A 12,804-nucleotide genomic window follows, 5' to 3' on the forward strand; every position below is an offset into this window, starting at 1 on the left:
GTATGGGCGGTTGGTTGAAATACCGTTGCTGTAGTGCGGCCCTCAAATGGCGTTATGGCAACTTACCTGACTAATTCCGACCGCGCATTTTGTGTTGACATGCTTGAGCCCGACTTCCAACATTTTAAACAATTCGTATATGAAATCGGCGTTTTCTTGGTTAAAGAGGTTTTTCTCTAAGCCGTCTTCTAGCCATGTACGGACGTAGGGCAAATAGCCCAGTTCGTTTGGGTCTATATACACCATTCCACATCGTGAAACCGTGGCCGGGGATGCTTGGGCCAGATCTGCTACCTGGATTAGTTAAAATGTCAGAATCTATACTTATATTATAAATGCGAAAGTACCTAACACTGTCTGCCTGTCTTTATGCTTAAGCCGCTGAACCAATTTAAATGGGATCTGGTATGAAGATAGTTCCCTCGAAGCAGTGGTAAATGAGTTCTTCACTAAAATTTTAATAAAATTAAGCTGAGCTTTATTGTGGAACATCTAATGAAACGGTGATCGTACCTCAAACACCATGTGTACGTATGGTGTCAGTTTGATTCTTTCGGAATTGGACAAGCAAAGCATTTTGTTGTCATCGAGCACTGTGTTCATATTCTCGATCCACACGGCATCTACCGGTCCGTCGCATATCAACCATTGATGGTCAATCTTCTCACACTGAATTAAAATTTTACCCATTATTCTTTAAATTTTGTCTTGTTAGGTCTAAACTGCCTGTAATCCTAATTTTTTTAAACTTACTTGTACAGCAGTTCGTAAACTTAGCGGTAGTATTCCGTCATGCCACTCCAAGGTCTGCAAGTTGACTTCACCATATAACTCGCCAATCGTAAGACTCTTCGGGTTCATTATGTATTTGTGTACAGGTTGGAATTGAGTTCCTATGACGCCGTTGTCATGGAGACGAGTGTACGTGTCCGCTAGTATCTAGGAAATACATTGAACATTTGCCATTAGCAATTTAACAATTTCTAACTCAAAGCGAAATAAATAGAACTTACTTTTTAAACTAGAGTAAACTGTAAATATAGAATCAGTGTAGGCTTACGTGTAACACCACAGTTTTTCCGCCGCCCGTCGGTCCGACCAGCATCACGCCCCATCTCACGATCATTGTTTCGTGCAACTGGATAACTTTTCGAATTTGACATGCCTCGACTTGCTTCTTAGTTTCTCGGAGGCATATTTCTGTTAAGTAACACAAGTATATTATTATTTTGCGCGAAGAACAGAGATGAACCCCCTTTTCGCTGATATGGAGCTTTTATTTTCCACGATGGAAAACAAGATTTACCTACAATGGTACTTACTTATGCAATCTTCCATAACGGAGTAGTCCCGTTCAGGTAGGCTGACTCCAGGGAACAGGTCAGACAAAATGCCAGCAAACAGAATCGCGTCCGCTGCCAGGAACTTTGGTAAGTTGCTGTCGTTTAGGGCACAGAGCAGTGTCTTTTCTTCGTGCTGGTCAGGGCTAGCTCGTTTTAAAGCACCAGCCATCACCTAAAAGTAGTTTATAAGTTTAATTGTTTCGTTAGTTCCGTACTGAAATATGTACAGTCACGAGCGTTCATTTGGGACCCACTTAAGATCGAATATATGTCATTTTGTATGACAATTCGATGGATTTTTTCACGAAATGGGTCCCAAATTAACGCTCGTGATCGTCCAGTCAAAATTAGGCATACTTACAAGAACACTTTTGACCGCCCGCATACCAAAGTCATAATGGTCTTGCTTGGAAAGTTGTTCGCTCGACAGTTTGTACATTTGAACCATCTTTTTTGCTAAGCCTTTTGAAGATTCAAAGCCTTCCGAATACAGGATTACTTCCGCAATGAGAGCTAAAAGAACACAGTAAATAATCGTTATCGTGAACGGTCACTGATTCTCTACTGAATGTTTTTAAATAGGTAACGGGGAGGAAAACCAGCAAATGGAATGAGGACAGGCGAAATATCGCTAGATGGCATCAGTTTGCAACCAAGACCTTAACGTCAAAAAAAACCTCACGATACTTACGCCATCATATATTTCGCATGTCTTTTATGAATTGCCGGCATCCTCCAATAAAATACTGCAAAATTTCAGAACTTTCTCATATACGGTCTCTTTAGGCAACTAAGACAAGTCTCTTTAGTGGTAATTTCATTTCTAGCGATGCGGCCAGAATTGAAGCAAAAGGGTTTTGATTATGTGTGGATAAGTAGTTTTAATTTAACAAAATTTACCATAATCGGGAACCATCATGGATATGGGCCGGAACAGAGCTTTCAAGTTGTCAGGCAGTTCCGTTCTGCCGGCGTATCCAGGGTTCATAGTGATAAAGGCTGCGCATGTGTGGACAAGCTTGATTTCGCGCCCTTCGAACATAAACCTAGAACATGGAATAATGGTACAAAAGTAAATATTATCAAAAAAAAACTATTTTGTTCGACTAGGTGATCTAGAAATAAGTAGTTACACATAGTGCGGAAGCACTAAGTAGTTTGACTAGTAGCTACGAACAGCTACAATTTTTTATCTGCGAATCCTGTGCTCGTGAAACTAAACCCCAGTAACACAGTAGTTTTTCTTTATTTAGGTATAATATTATTTCATCAACAAGTACAGTCGAACAAATTGAACATTTGTGGAACCTTTATACTACTAATTTCATGTTGACATCTCATTACATTTGTCAAGGAAATTATAGTGAAATTGATTACTAAAAGGTGCCACCCTGGATCATGATTCAATTTGTTCAAGTATACAAGCAAAAACAAATTGACTTACCTGGTCTGTTTGGCGACCTTAGCATTCCTTATAGTGATAAGTTGCTGTGCAATCACAGACAGTACTTCAATATCAATTCTATTGAACTCGTCGAAGCAACACCAAGCGCCGGAGGTCGCTAGCCCAGAAAAAAAGCGACCCATCATCTTGTAGTCGAGACCTAGAATCAAGCAGGTACAGGACAAAAATACTTGTTAATTATTGGCATTTGCTTCCTCACAACTCAATCGAACTGATAAGCAGCATGTACCTATAAATAGTTCATGAAACCAATTTTACCCTCTAAAAAGAATGTTTTATGCCCTTGTTTCTAATATTAATTGCTCACCTTCAGAGCAATTGAAGACAACACACTGAATGGCCAGAGACTTGGCCAGATCTTTGGTGGTTTCCGTTTTGCCAGTGCCAGCCGGGCCGGCGGGCGCCCCGCCCAAGTCCAGCTGCAGGGCACCCATCAGGCACAAGTAGCACCGATCGGTCAGTGGCGTTATTACGAGTACACCTGAAATATCCACACAAGGGGTAATTCAGACAATCGGTAAGCCACTTTAGTTGACTTTGATTAACTTTGCTAGTTTTGTAACCGAACCGACCTCCAGCGCCCAAATATTCGTGACCGTAGATATAAAGGGCGCTCGACATGCGAGCGACGCAGTTATCAATGTCCTCTTCCCAATAATAGCGAATCATTTTGAGCCATTCGAAGTCTGTCCTGTAATATCACAAGGAGATGTAATTTTTTATAGGTGCATAAACCTTGCAAAGCCTTGTTTTTCCTAGAACTAAAATATTACAAATGCGAATGTTTTGTGAGTATGTAAGTATGTGTGGGGTATATCTTTTTTGCTCCCTCGCGCTAAAACGTTGATCATGTCTGGAATAACACATAGACTATTTCTTATCCCAGTACGGGACCGGGATAAAACTCCAAAATTTCAGAAGCTAGGATGAGAGAAACTAAATTTGGCGAGGATGTTTTCTCAACTCTCGAGTTTTTAGAGAATCCCGGGACTTCAATTTAACTAGACCCATCAAATCTATTTAGTTTAGTTTAGGCATTAAGCTTACGCGTGTAAAGCTGCAGGTACACATGTTGTACTTAAATGTAGTGTTTGAAAAAATAAACGCTGTTAGGAAAAAAAAATACTTACGCTTTCTGCACATGTTTCTCTACCATATGTGATATAGTATCCCTGGCGTGCACGTCTATAGTGATAAGCGCGCAGAGAACCTTCCTGAACAGCGAAGTGAGGTCTTTGCGAGTGAGAGCAGCTAGATCGTTCAGGTCGACAATGCCACTCTTTTCGAACTCAAGTAGCGCGGTGTCGATGCGGAGCGGTATTTCCAGGGCGAATAGTTCGTGGATCGCCTTCGCCCACATTATTTGAGAGACGGTTAGTACCACCTGTTGCAAAAAACAATCATATTTGACATATAAATATAATAGTAAGGAGTCTAAGAAATAATTTTGAGATTTACTCAAGCGCAGCAGATTAACATACCTTGCACATGTTGAGTAGCTCCACCGCATATAAGCCTCCTATATAGATAGAGCAGCGCGTGTAGGATAGTCGATTAGAATAGTAAAAGGAAAAGACACTCGATGCCACTTACTTGGTTTGGGTGCAATTCTACCCATTCCACGCGCGGCCGCAGCATGTAATCCTTCAGAGCGAATTTCATCGATCGCTTCACTGACGCGAACATGGCTTCCTCCACTTTACACAGCCAGTCTTCTACGTTACCTCTCGCTTTCAAGCCCTGTGATTCATATTATTATTATCCGATAGATTCGCATTATTTTATTCATAGCAGACGTAAAGAAGCGTGAATACAAAAATCCAAGCATTTCAGCTAATTTTATACATATAAATTCAATAGCACCTTGCCCAGGTTAATTCTCTCTCCTTCAGGCGATAACATCGCAATAATGTCAGTAGTAAGATCCTCCGGCTTTGCTGTCTTTGCGAGCTTCGCCTGCAACATATCACGCGTCTGAAACGACATTTCCCTCTCGACGAGAGTGCCGTCTTCAGTTATCTCCATTTCGCTCTCAGGAAGTTTGACACCAAATTCCAACTTGGCGATTGCATCGAAACATTTACGTAGATGTGGCTGAACCGCGTGTGGATTGCGCGTCTGTACAACAGAAGGCAAGGAAATTATTAGTACGTATATTAGTATTAGTAGTAAAACGAAAATACATTAGTACCTATACCTGCCTACCTAATCCATTACAAGAAAAGGACGTTACCTGTGCCAATATTTCCAACAATTCGTCGTTAGACAGGAAGAAGAATCTCGGAAAGGCAACGCGTTTCGTCTCCAGATACGCCTCCAGACACTTCATAATTTGATCGAGCATTTCGTTATTACGCACAAATTCTTCGTAAAGCTTTGGTTGGGTGGCTGCAGGCATCGCTAGTGGCACCTATACACATTCAAGTATACTTTGTTATTAGCATTGGAACGATTTTTCATTGTATACAATGTAGATAAAATAAAGGTGTATTAAAAAAATTGAGACCCAGCTCAGCTGTCTACATATAATCTCACCCACATGACAATATCCAGCCGAACTTACGCTTAATTGTGTATCTCACCTTAGCCAATTTACGCATAATATCTTTCCAAGACTTGTCGACAATCGTGAACAGTCTAGTCTCATTCGGCAATTGTCTCTGGATATCGGGAGCGGAAAAGATGACCTCCAAATAGATCCACGTTTGCTGACATGCGAACCACTCTTCCTGGAATAGTAAGTTATATGAGTTATATTATAAGGTTATATGAGTTTTTTGTAGATATAGCCGTCTAAGAAATTCCTATACCAACCTAAGGTTCAATGTCAGCTTTAACTTAATGTTATTGCTTTTATTCTGATGAGGCAATACGGGAATTACAAGCTCGACTCAAAGCTTTCAGATTTCGAGTCAGGCTTCTAAAAAAGTCTCGTTCGGAATCCTTACTCCCAGCCTATAAGACATAATGTATAGTCGACCAAGTAAGTGCTTCACCATTATTTATGACAGTTCGTACGTCACTACCTTCAACATCGTGTTCACTTGTTGGAGTGACTAACAAGATAACACGACTGCTCTTTACAGCAAGTCTCGAATATCTCCAAGCCAAGCAGTAGTAGTTTATGGAGGTTTTAAGATAAAATACTGACCAAAGTCCTTGAGAACAGGTCCAAGTTTTTAGCCCACTCTTCGACTCGGCTTTTGATGGGGCCGCAGTTCCTCGAGCTGAGGATCGTGCCGATGTGGATATTGCTCTCGTCGACTGCTGCCTGGATCTCGTCGAGGCCTCCGAGCACGAATACGTCCTTCGCGTCCTTGTGAAGGAGCACCGGGAACTCCAGCGCCTGCCATAAATCTTCCACCTGTCCACAACGAGGAACGTGTAAAAGACATGAACAACCATCGTTTTCGCAGTGGCATTAAATTAAAGTTACCAGTGAGTATTTAAATGACTCTTTTAGCGACGTTTTATCGACATCTAAGTAAAATTGTCATTTTGAGTTACAGAACTCTTAGGCTACGTACGCACTACCTGTACGGTTAACCGCGCGGTTTTAGCACGCCATCCCTCATTAAAGCAACGCTTCAGAAAGAGACGGCACGCTAAACGTGTGTAAATTTATGTACTTAATTAGCATCAGAGTGTACCTTTTTGAGTAATGCCTCGAGCCCCGCTTCTGAGCTGGCCTGGCCTGCGACCTCCATCAGTTCCTCGGCGTACTGGAACGCCTTCAGCTCCTCCAGCAGAGTCAGCGTCACCACCATGTCGGGCGTGATGCGTGTGTGCAGTATCTCCTCGATCTTGACCCAATGTCGTGGTTTAAGGGCGGGGTTGCGGAGATACGTCATCACTGGTAGCTGGAATTAATTTAAGCGCTCGGTTGTGTTATGCGATAAACGCTGCGTTAAACGCAATGCGTTTGACGCACATCAATTTTGTATCAGATAATGCATGCGCTAATGCGCTTGACGCTGCGCGCACCGCGTAAAACAATGTTTAGTAATTACGTTATCTGATGCAAATTATTGTGTCAAACGCATTGCGTTTAACGCAGCGTTTATCGTATATAACAATCCAGCGCTTTAGTTGCTCATTTAGAGTGAGTTACACCGACACAGCCACGGTGCATAGGGCATAGCTTAGGAAAGTTATCCGTGGACGCGCGTAGCCTTAAACAGTATGAACATATACAAGTGCGCACGTTGTAAAGCGCAGTTTAGACCAACAATCGTGCAAGTTATATTACATTGTGGCGCGCGTTTCGTTTTCCGACCTCGCAATGTACCTAACGCAACTCCCACGATTTTTCTTTACACTAAATTATTTATAGAGTAAAAAGTTAGTAGGTACCTATGCGTGAGTAGATCTAACGCAGCGTAACGTTTTTGAGTAGATTGTTTTTGTAAAACCCTTTATATGGCCCCTAGTGTACCTATTGCATACTTAAAGTAGACAAATGGGAACGAGGAGCGCTTGTAGAATGGCTTACCTTCTCTTTAATAATATCTATGGTTTCTTTACACCTGGGTACAATCTTATTTGGTGGTAATCCCTTATCTAGCTGGTTGAAGACTTTGCCAAAGTTTATTGTTGTATTTTGCACATCGTCGATATCCAGCGTGTTGAATGGTACTGTATACCTGAAGGAATTGATTATAATATGTTTTAATCTGTTACGTCTCAATACATTTTTTTTAACCTAAATAAATAGGTATTTAAACGCACCAAGACGTAAAACAGTCATTCCATTCCTTAGAAGACTTCCACAACAACTGTCTGAGTTTAACGTCATTAATGGCTTCGTCCAGCTGTTCTAATCTAGCTGGTGGTATCTACAATGTGATTCAATATAAATAAATAATATTATATTTTATTAAATTATAATATAATACATTCAACGGCATTCGCAAAGTATTACCTACCTTGAAAATCTTCTGCCATTCGCGAATTTGCTTGTCTCTCGCCGTGCACGCGGCAAGCTTTTCAGCTAAATCATCGAGCGTTTCCATTACTTTTTCCATATCCGAGTTGGCATCGTAGAGCCATTGTTGCTACAATTATAAGCGCAACGTAACGTATACACGTAGCCGAGTCCTCCCCCTAGGGAACATTTAAGCAGTGTGTGGGGTCCCCGGGATTCCCCGGCAATTTGTATGGAAACAGTTTTATTTTAATGACTGTATCTCTTGATTGCGTTGACATAGAAGTTTGATTTTTAGGTTGCTCCAAGGGGTATCAGAGCTGAGTATGTTAATTTCAGCATGATACTTTCACGCGATCCTTAGAAAAAGAGCCTTGATAGCCGGACGGACGGACAGACGGACGGACAACAACAAAGTGATCTTTTAAGGATTTCACAGAATCCAAAATAAACTGCACAGAATGCTATTATACCGCGACTTCGTCTCTGAGCTTGTTCACGTCAAGCATCAGTTCCATTATGTCTTTCCCGATCTGGCTGGCGAACATCCCCGCGAGCTTGCTTCGCGTTTCCAAGCGCGCGTCCACGTTCTGTCGTAGCGTACCAAGCGTCACACTTAACCCTGTGCAATAAATACGCCTAGTTAGGCTAGTAACTGATCTTTGACATAAATCTACTATGAGACTCAGTAATAGTAACTAAAATTAAGTACACGAGTCACTTTATTTGTATTAAAAAAGAAAGCAGACTGGCTCGAAACATGTCTGGCAAGCCTCGACTACAAATAAATCCCGATACTGGTATACATACCTAGGTAGTCCGTCATATCGTCAGGTGGAATCATCATGTTGAACTCGCCCATAAGGTCATACAACTCGCGGAGGTACTCCAACCGCTCTTCTAAGAATGCAACCCTTCCTTCCAGAGTATCCAGCATAAAATTAAACTCGACCAGCTCGCCTGCAGTCTCTGGTTCCTTAGTTATGTCTTCGTTGATATTGTCTACGCCGCTGAGAATTTCCTCGATGCAAGCGTGACCGATCCTGTTGGGAAAATCTTAGAAAGAAAAATCAAGCGAGATGGTATTAAACATAAATTTGGCTTATTCCAGTTCCGCATGCCAGGAATAATTTTGAATGGTGCTATTCCCACTGGAAACAACAGGGCACTTAAACATTTGGGGGCACGGCAGTGCCCCCGCCAGGTCGAGCAAAAAAGTGGCACGGCCGTACCATCCTTTTCTCGAAGCAGTTCAGGCCATTTTAGATCCCCTATAACTTCGTTGTGGATAAAACTAGAAGCCTGAATTTTCAGTAACCAAGCAGGCATTGTATAAACACGGTATTTTTACATTTGCAGTGAATGAATCAGGGTACCTCTGTGTACCTATATATCGTCACTATACGTCGTCGTCGTGTGTCGTCGTGAGTCTCACGGTAGTTTCATGTTCAAAATATCGTCACTACTTTGAAAAATGCTGGTATCTCAAAATCGATGATCTATCCCAGTGAACTTAATGAACATTGTTTTAAGGGTCAAATTTGTTGACGTATTGATTTGAGAGACGTAGTGACGATATGTATAATATACTTAATAGAATAATAGGTGTAGATAGGCATACCTATACTCCAAACTGGAATTCAAGACCAAAAAATCTACGACAATGTTGCCACTGAAATAAAATTTGTGTACAATAGTACATTCCTTTTTTTTAAACACACTATAGAATATTCTTTAAATTAGTAATTTCGATTCTATAATTTAAAGAAGTAATTTTGTTTACTTACTTTTACATAAATACTAGACGCCTGAATAAAAACTTAATTATTTCGCAATTTTTGGTTGAAAAACTGGCATTGTGCTTGTATTTCTTCAGGTATTCATAACATTTGGTGCAATAATTTACAATTAAGATAAAATCAAACTAATATTTGATTTATTTTTTTACATACATTTAGCTAATCAACAAAACTGTAGAGTAATAGTGTGTAGCGCGCTTTATGGGGTTTATGGTGGATAAAACTGTAAAAAAATATATTTCATTTAACCTTTTCAAATTCCTTTCCTGTGATTTAATATGAGGCCCATTACTAAGACTCAGTTGTCCGTCTGTCATTAGGCTGTACTGTATCTCATAACATAAACCATGGCAGTAGAAATTTTCACAGATAATGTATTTGTTGCGGCCATAACAACAAATACGAAAAAAACTGTGGTAGAACAACGCAACCTTATCCCGTTTATGTTCCTTAGAATAAAATTGTCTCAATGTTAGTTGAGAGTTGAAAATAAGTTAGTACTTAAATTTTTTTTTTCACAAAGTCCTTATTTAATAACAATACAAGGAATCATATTAAAAAAGGTTATTATTATTCCCCTCAATGGCGGCCTTAAGACTTAGGCCAATGTCAGTTAAATTAAAGATAAACATATTCTTCTTCTTCACGTTGTACGGTGATTGTAGTTTTTGCAACTTGATAGCAAAATTCCAGAAACCACAGGAGACAACTTGCGCTTTAAAAAATGTCTGACACGAGAGCAATATAGAATTTTGTGATCACTGTTAAAAAAGGTTGGCGAAACCTAAAAAGTTTATTTGACAGTGACAGAAGTGACATTGAGAGATTTAACAGTGACATGTCTGTCGTAGATTTTTTGGTCTTGAATTCCAGTTTTGAGTATAGTGCCATCCACGAAGACGTGATTTTGTGAAAATTAGACATTAATGTCATTGTTGCAGGTGGTAGGACCTTGTGTAAGGTCCGCCCGGATTGCTACCACCATCTTGCTCGCTAATCCTGCCGTGAAGCAGCAGTGCTTGCACTGTTGTGTTTCGGCGTGGAGAGTAAGACAGCCGGTGAAATTACTGGCACTTGAGGTATTCCATCTTAGGCCTCTAGACTACTTAGACCCCTGGTGTTGCAGATGTTTATGAGCGCTGGTGATCTCTTATCATCAGGACACCCACTCGCTCGTTTTCCATACAGTCGAAAAAAAATTGTAATAAGAACCACGGCACGCGTCATCGTGAATGACTCTACTTATACAGTCACCAGCATTGTAGATATTAAAAGCGGAGCGTGAAAAATATCTGACACGTCCTTCCGGCCCTAGAAATAAAGTCGTATCAGATATTTATGCACGCTTGTTGTGTCAGATATTGGTGCTGGTGACCGTACCTAGATATAATTATGTTCAAAGGTAACTTGTAAAATGGTCAACAGAATGAAAAAGCAAGAAGGGACCTGTCTTGTGAAGTTGTATGAAGAAGTAGGACTATCTACAAAAATAAATGAGATGCTATCAAAAACATACCTTGTGAATAAAAAAAAACAAGTCTCGCAACTCAGTTCTTTCTACCGTAAGAAGTTGTGAGATCCATGTAATACCCAAGTCGGTTAATTTCTTCTGTCTTAAGTTATTACGTAATTAGCTAGTCTAACAACATCTTAAAATTAAAAAAAAATGTTTTAAATAAATACCTAGATTGACTTGGCAATCGCACTAAACAGTCTAATTTAATATGGCCCTCAAATGTATGCAAAAATAAGTTATTCTGTATGTAGAGTGGTCTAAATTTTCTACTGCTGAGTATATGTTACGTGTGAGATACATTGTGTTTTCATGCGATGGCCAAGTCAATATATTTATTTAAAACAATAAGATTTTTAATATTAACATGGTCACTATAAGATGTTGATAAGTTAGCTAATTACGTAATAACTAAGACAGAAGGACCCTTAAGCAGGGACTGAATAAAGTAACCGAATTGGTATTACATGGATCTCACCACTTTTGTACGGTAGAAAGAAATGAGTTGCGAGACTTGTTATTTTTTACAAGTTATGTTTATGATAGCATTATTTATACAGAAAATACAACAATTCTTACTCAGGAGTTGTGTTAGTCATAACGTCAAAAATTCGCTTTGGCTGAGGTCTGAACAGTTCTTGGAATGGAACCAGGCACAAAAAGATCAGTCCTAGTGGTTGATAACTAACGACCTCTTCTATTGCTTCCATTTGTCGCACCAACTTCTCGGCAAGTTTTCTAAATGCTTCGAGTCCCCGTTCATTTTTTATTATACTTGTGTCCATTTCGTGCGCTTCACGATAATTATCCATAAACCCTTCCATTCTTTTGAGGAATTTCCAAACGCATTCGAAAGCGTTGTTAAAAGAGAAGGGTATGAAAGCGATGTCTTCCAACATTTTTTTATCTTGGTTCATGAGAAAGTACAAGTTAGGCGCTACGCCCGCTGACCACTCCACCTGCTTACCCATCACCGTGGGCTGCACAAATATCTGCAATGTGTCTTCATTCAAGAAATTATGGAATTTCCGCACATGCTCATCCCAGTAATCGGTAATTTTCTCCAAATAGCCGGATATTATTTTTTCGCTTGGATTTAAATCAATTTGACCACTTGGCAATACATAAGCATCCACTTGAAACAAGGCCCACTACAAAAATATGACAAACATAAGGACTTTGGTACAATATCTTCGGAAAACGAAAGAAATGCACCCGCAGCGTAGTAAGGTTTACGCAATAATAAGGAATATATAATATCGCTGGGGAACGGACGCAAAGCGTTTTGTGCGGGATTTGGGCCGTCGGCTCAGACAAAAAGGGGAAGACCCTCGCTCCGAGTCATTTCTGATGCATAGGCTGTCCATAGCTATTCAATGTGGAAATGTCGTGAGCGTTATGGACACTTTTGCGCTTGGAATGGCAAGGGGCGAGTTATTTAACTATTTTGTTTTTTGTAATAATTGCTTACTGTTTCCTTCACGTTAAATAAATAATAAGGAATATAGTTAAATGAACACGATTCGCACAAACGGTTATTAACGTATTTTTCGTACCTTGCAAGTTTCAGAATCTCTGGGTATGACCTCAAGCACCTCGTCTACCACCTTGCTGGCTAATAGACTGTCGTCTGGAGTAAAACTAGCATGTATTCGCAACATATCAGCCATCATGGCATTTGACCTCTTCGTTAAGCGATACAGCATGTAGTTAGTCATGTAGTCCGTTAACTTTATAAAACTGAAAAATTAAAGTTCGTA

The 12,804-nt window shown here is 40.1% G+C and overlaps 2 protein-coding genes across 2 annotated transcripts in view; one reads left to right on the forward strand and one right to left on the reverse strand.

The window, feature by feature from the left end:
- Nucleotides 1–12,804, reverse strand: part of LOC141435251 (dynein axonemal heavy chain 6-like) — a 71,326-nt gene that overhangs the window by 49,301 nt on the left and 9,221 nt on the right. Inside the window, 24 exon segments of the mRNA XM_074097912.1 lie at nt 67–294; nt 514–669; nt 754–939; nt 1,061–1,200; nt 1,323–1,515; nt 1,705–1,856; nt 2,244–2,389; nt 2,788–2,947; nt 3,116–3,289; nt 3,381–3,499; nt 3,939–4,192; nt 4,402–4,548; nt 4,672–4,926; nt 5,042–5,218; nt 5,391–5,537; nt 5,960–6,172; nt 6,459–6,668; nt 7,301–7,451; nt 7,537–7,643; nt 7,734–7,862; nt 8,206–8,354; nt 8,543–8,775; nt 11,624–12,195; nt 12,601–12,784. Of these exon segments, the coding sequence (XP_073954013.1) occupies nt 67–294; nt 514–669; nt 754–939; nt 1,061–1,200; nt 1,323–1,515; nt 1,705–1,856; nt 2,244–2,389; nt 2,788–2,947; nt 3,116–3,289; nt 3,381–3,499; nt 3,939–4,192; nt 4,402–4,548; nt 4,672–4,926; nt 5,042–5,218; nt 5,391–5,537; nt 5,960–6,172; nt 6,459–6,668; nt 7,301–7,451; nt 7,537–7,643; nt 7,734–7,862; nt 8,206–8,354; nt 8,543–8,775; nt 11,624–12,195; nt 12,601–12,784 (4,582 nt within the window).
- The window catches only part of LOC141435182 (ras-GEF domain-containing family member 1B-like), a 32,313-nt gene continuing 25,734 nt past the window's right edge, over nt 6,226–12,804 (forward strand). Inside the window, exon 1 of the mRNA XM_074097804.1 lies at nt 6,226–6,246. The gene's annotated coding sequence lies outside the window, so the exon portion shown is untranslated. The remainder of the gene's footprint in view (nt 6,247–12,804) is intronic.

This window comes from Choristoneura fumiferana, chromosome Z (assembly GCF_025370935.1).
Source record: "Choristoneura fumiferana chromosome Z, NRCan_CFum_1, whole genome shotgun sequence".
Lineage (NCBI taxonomy): Eukaryota > Metazoa > Arthropoda > Insecta > Lepidoptera > Tortricidae > Choristoneura > Choristoneura fumiferana.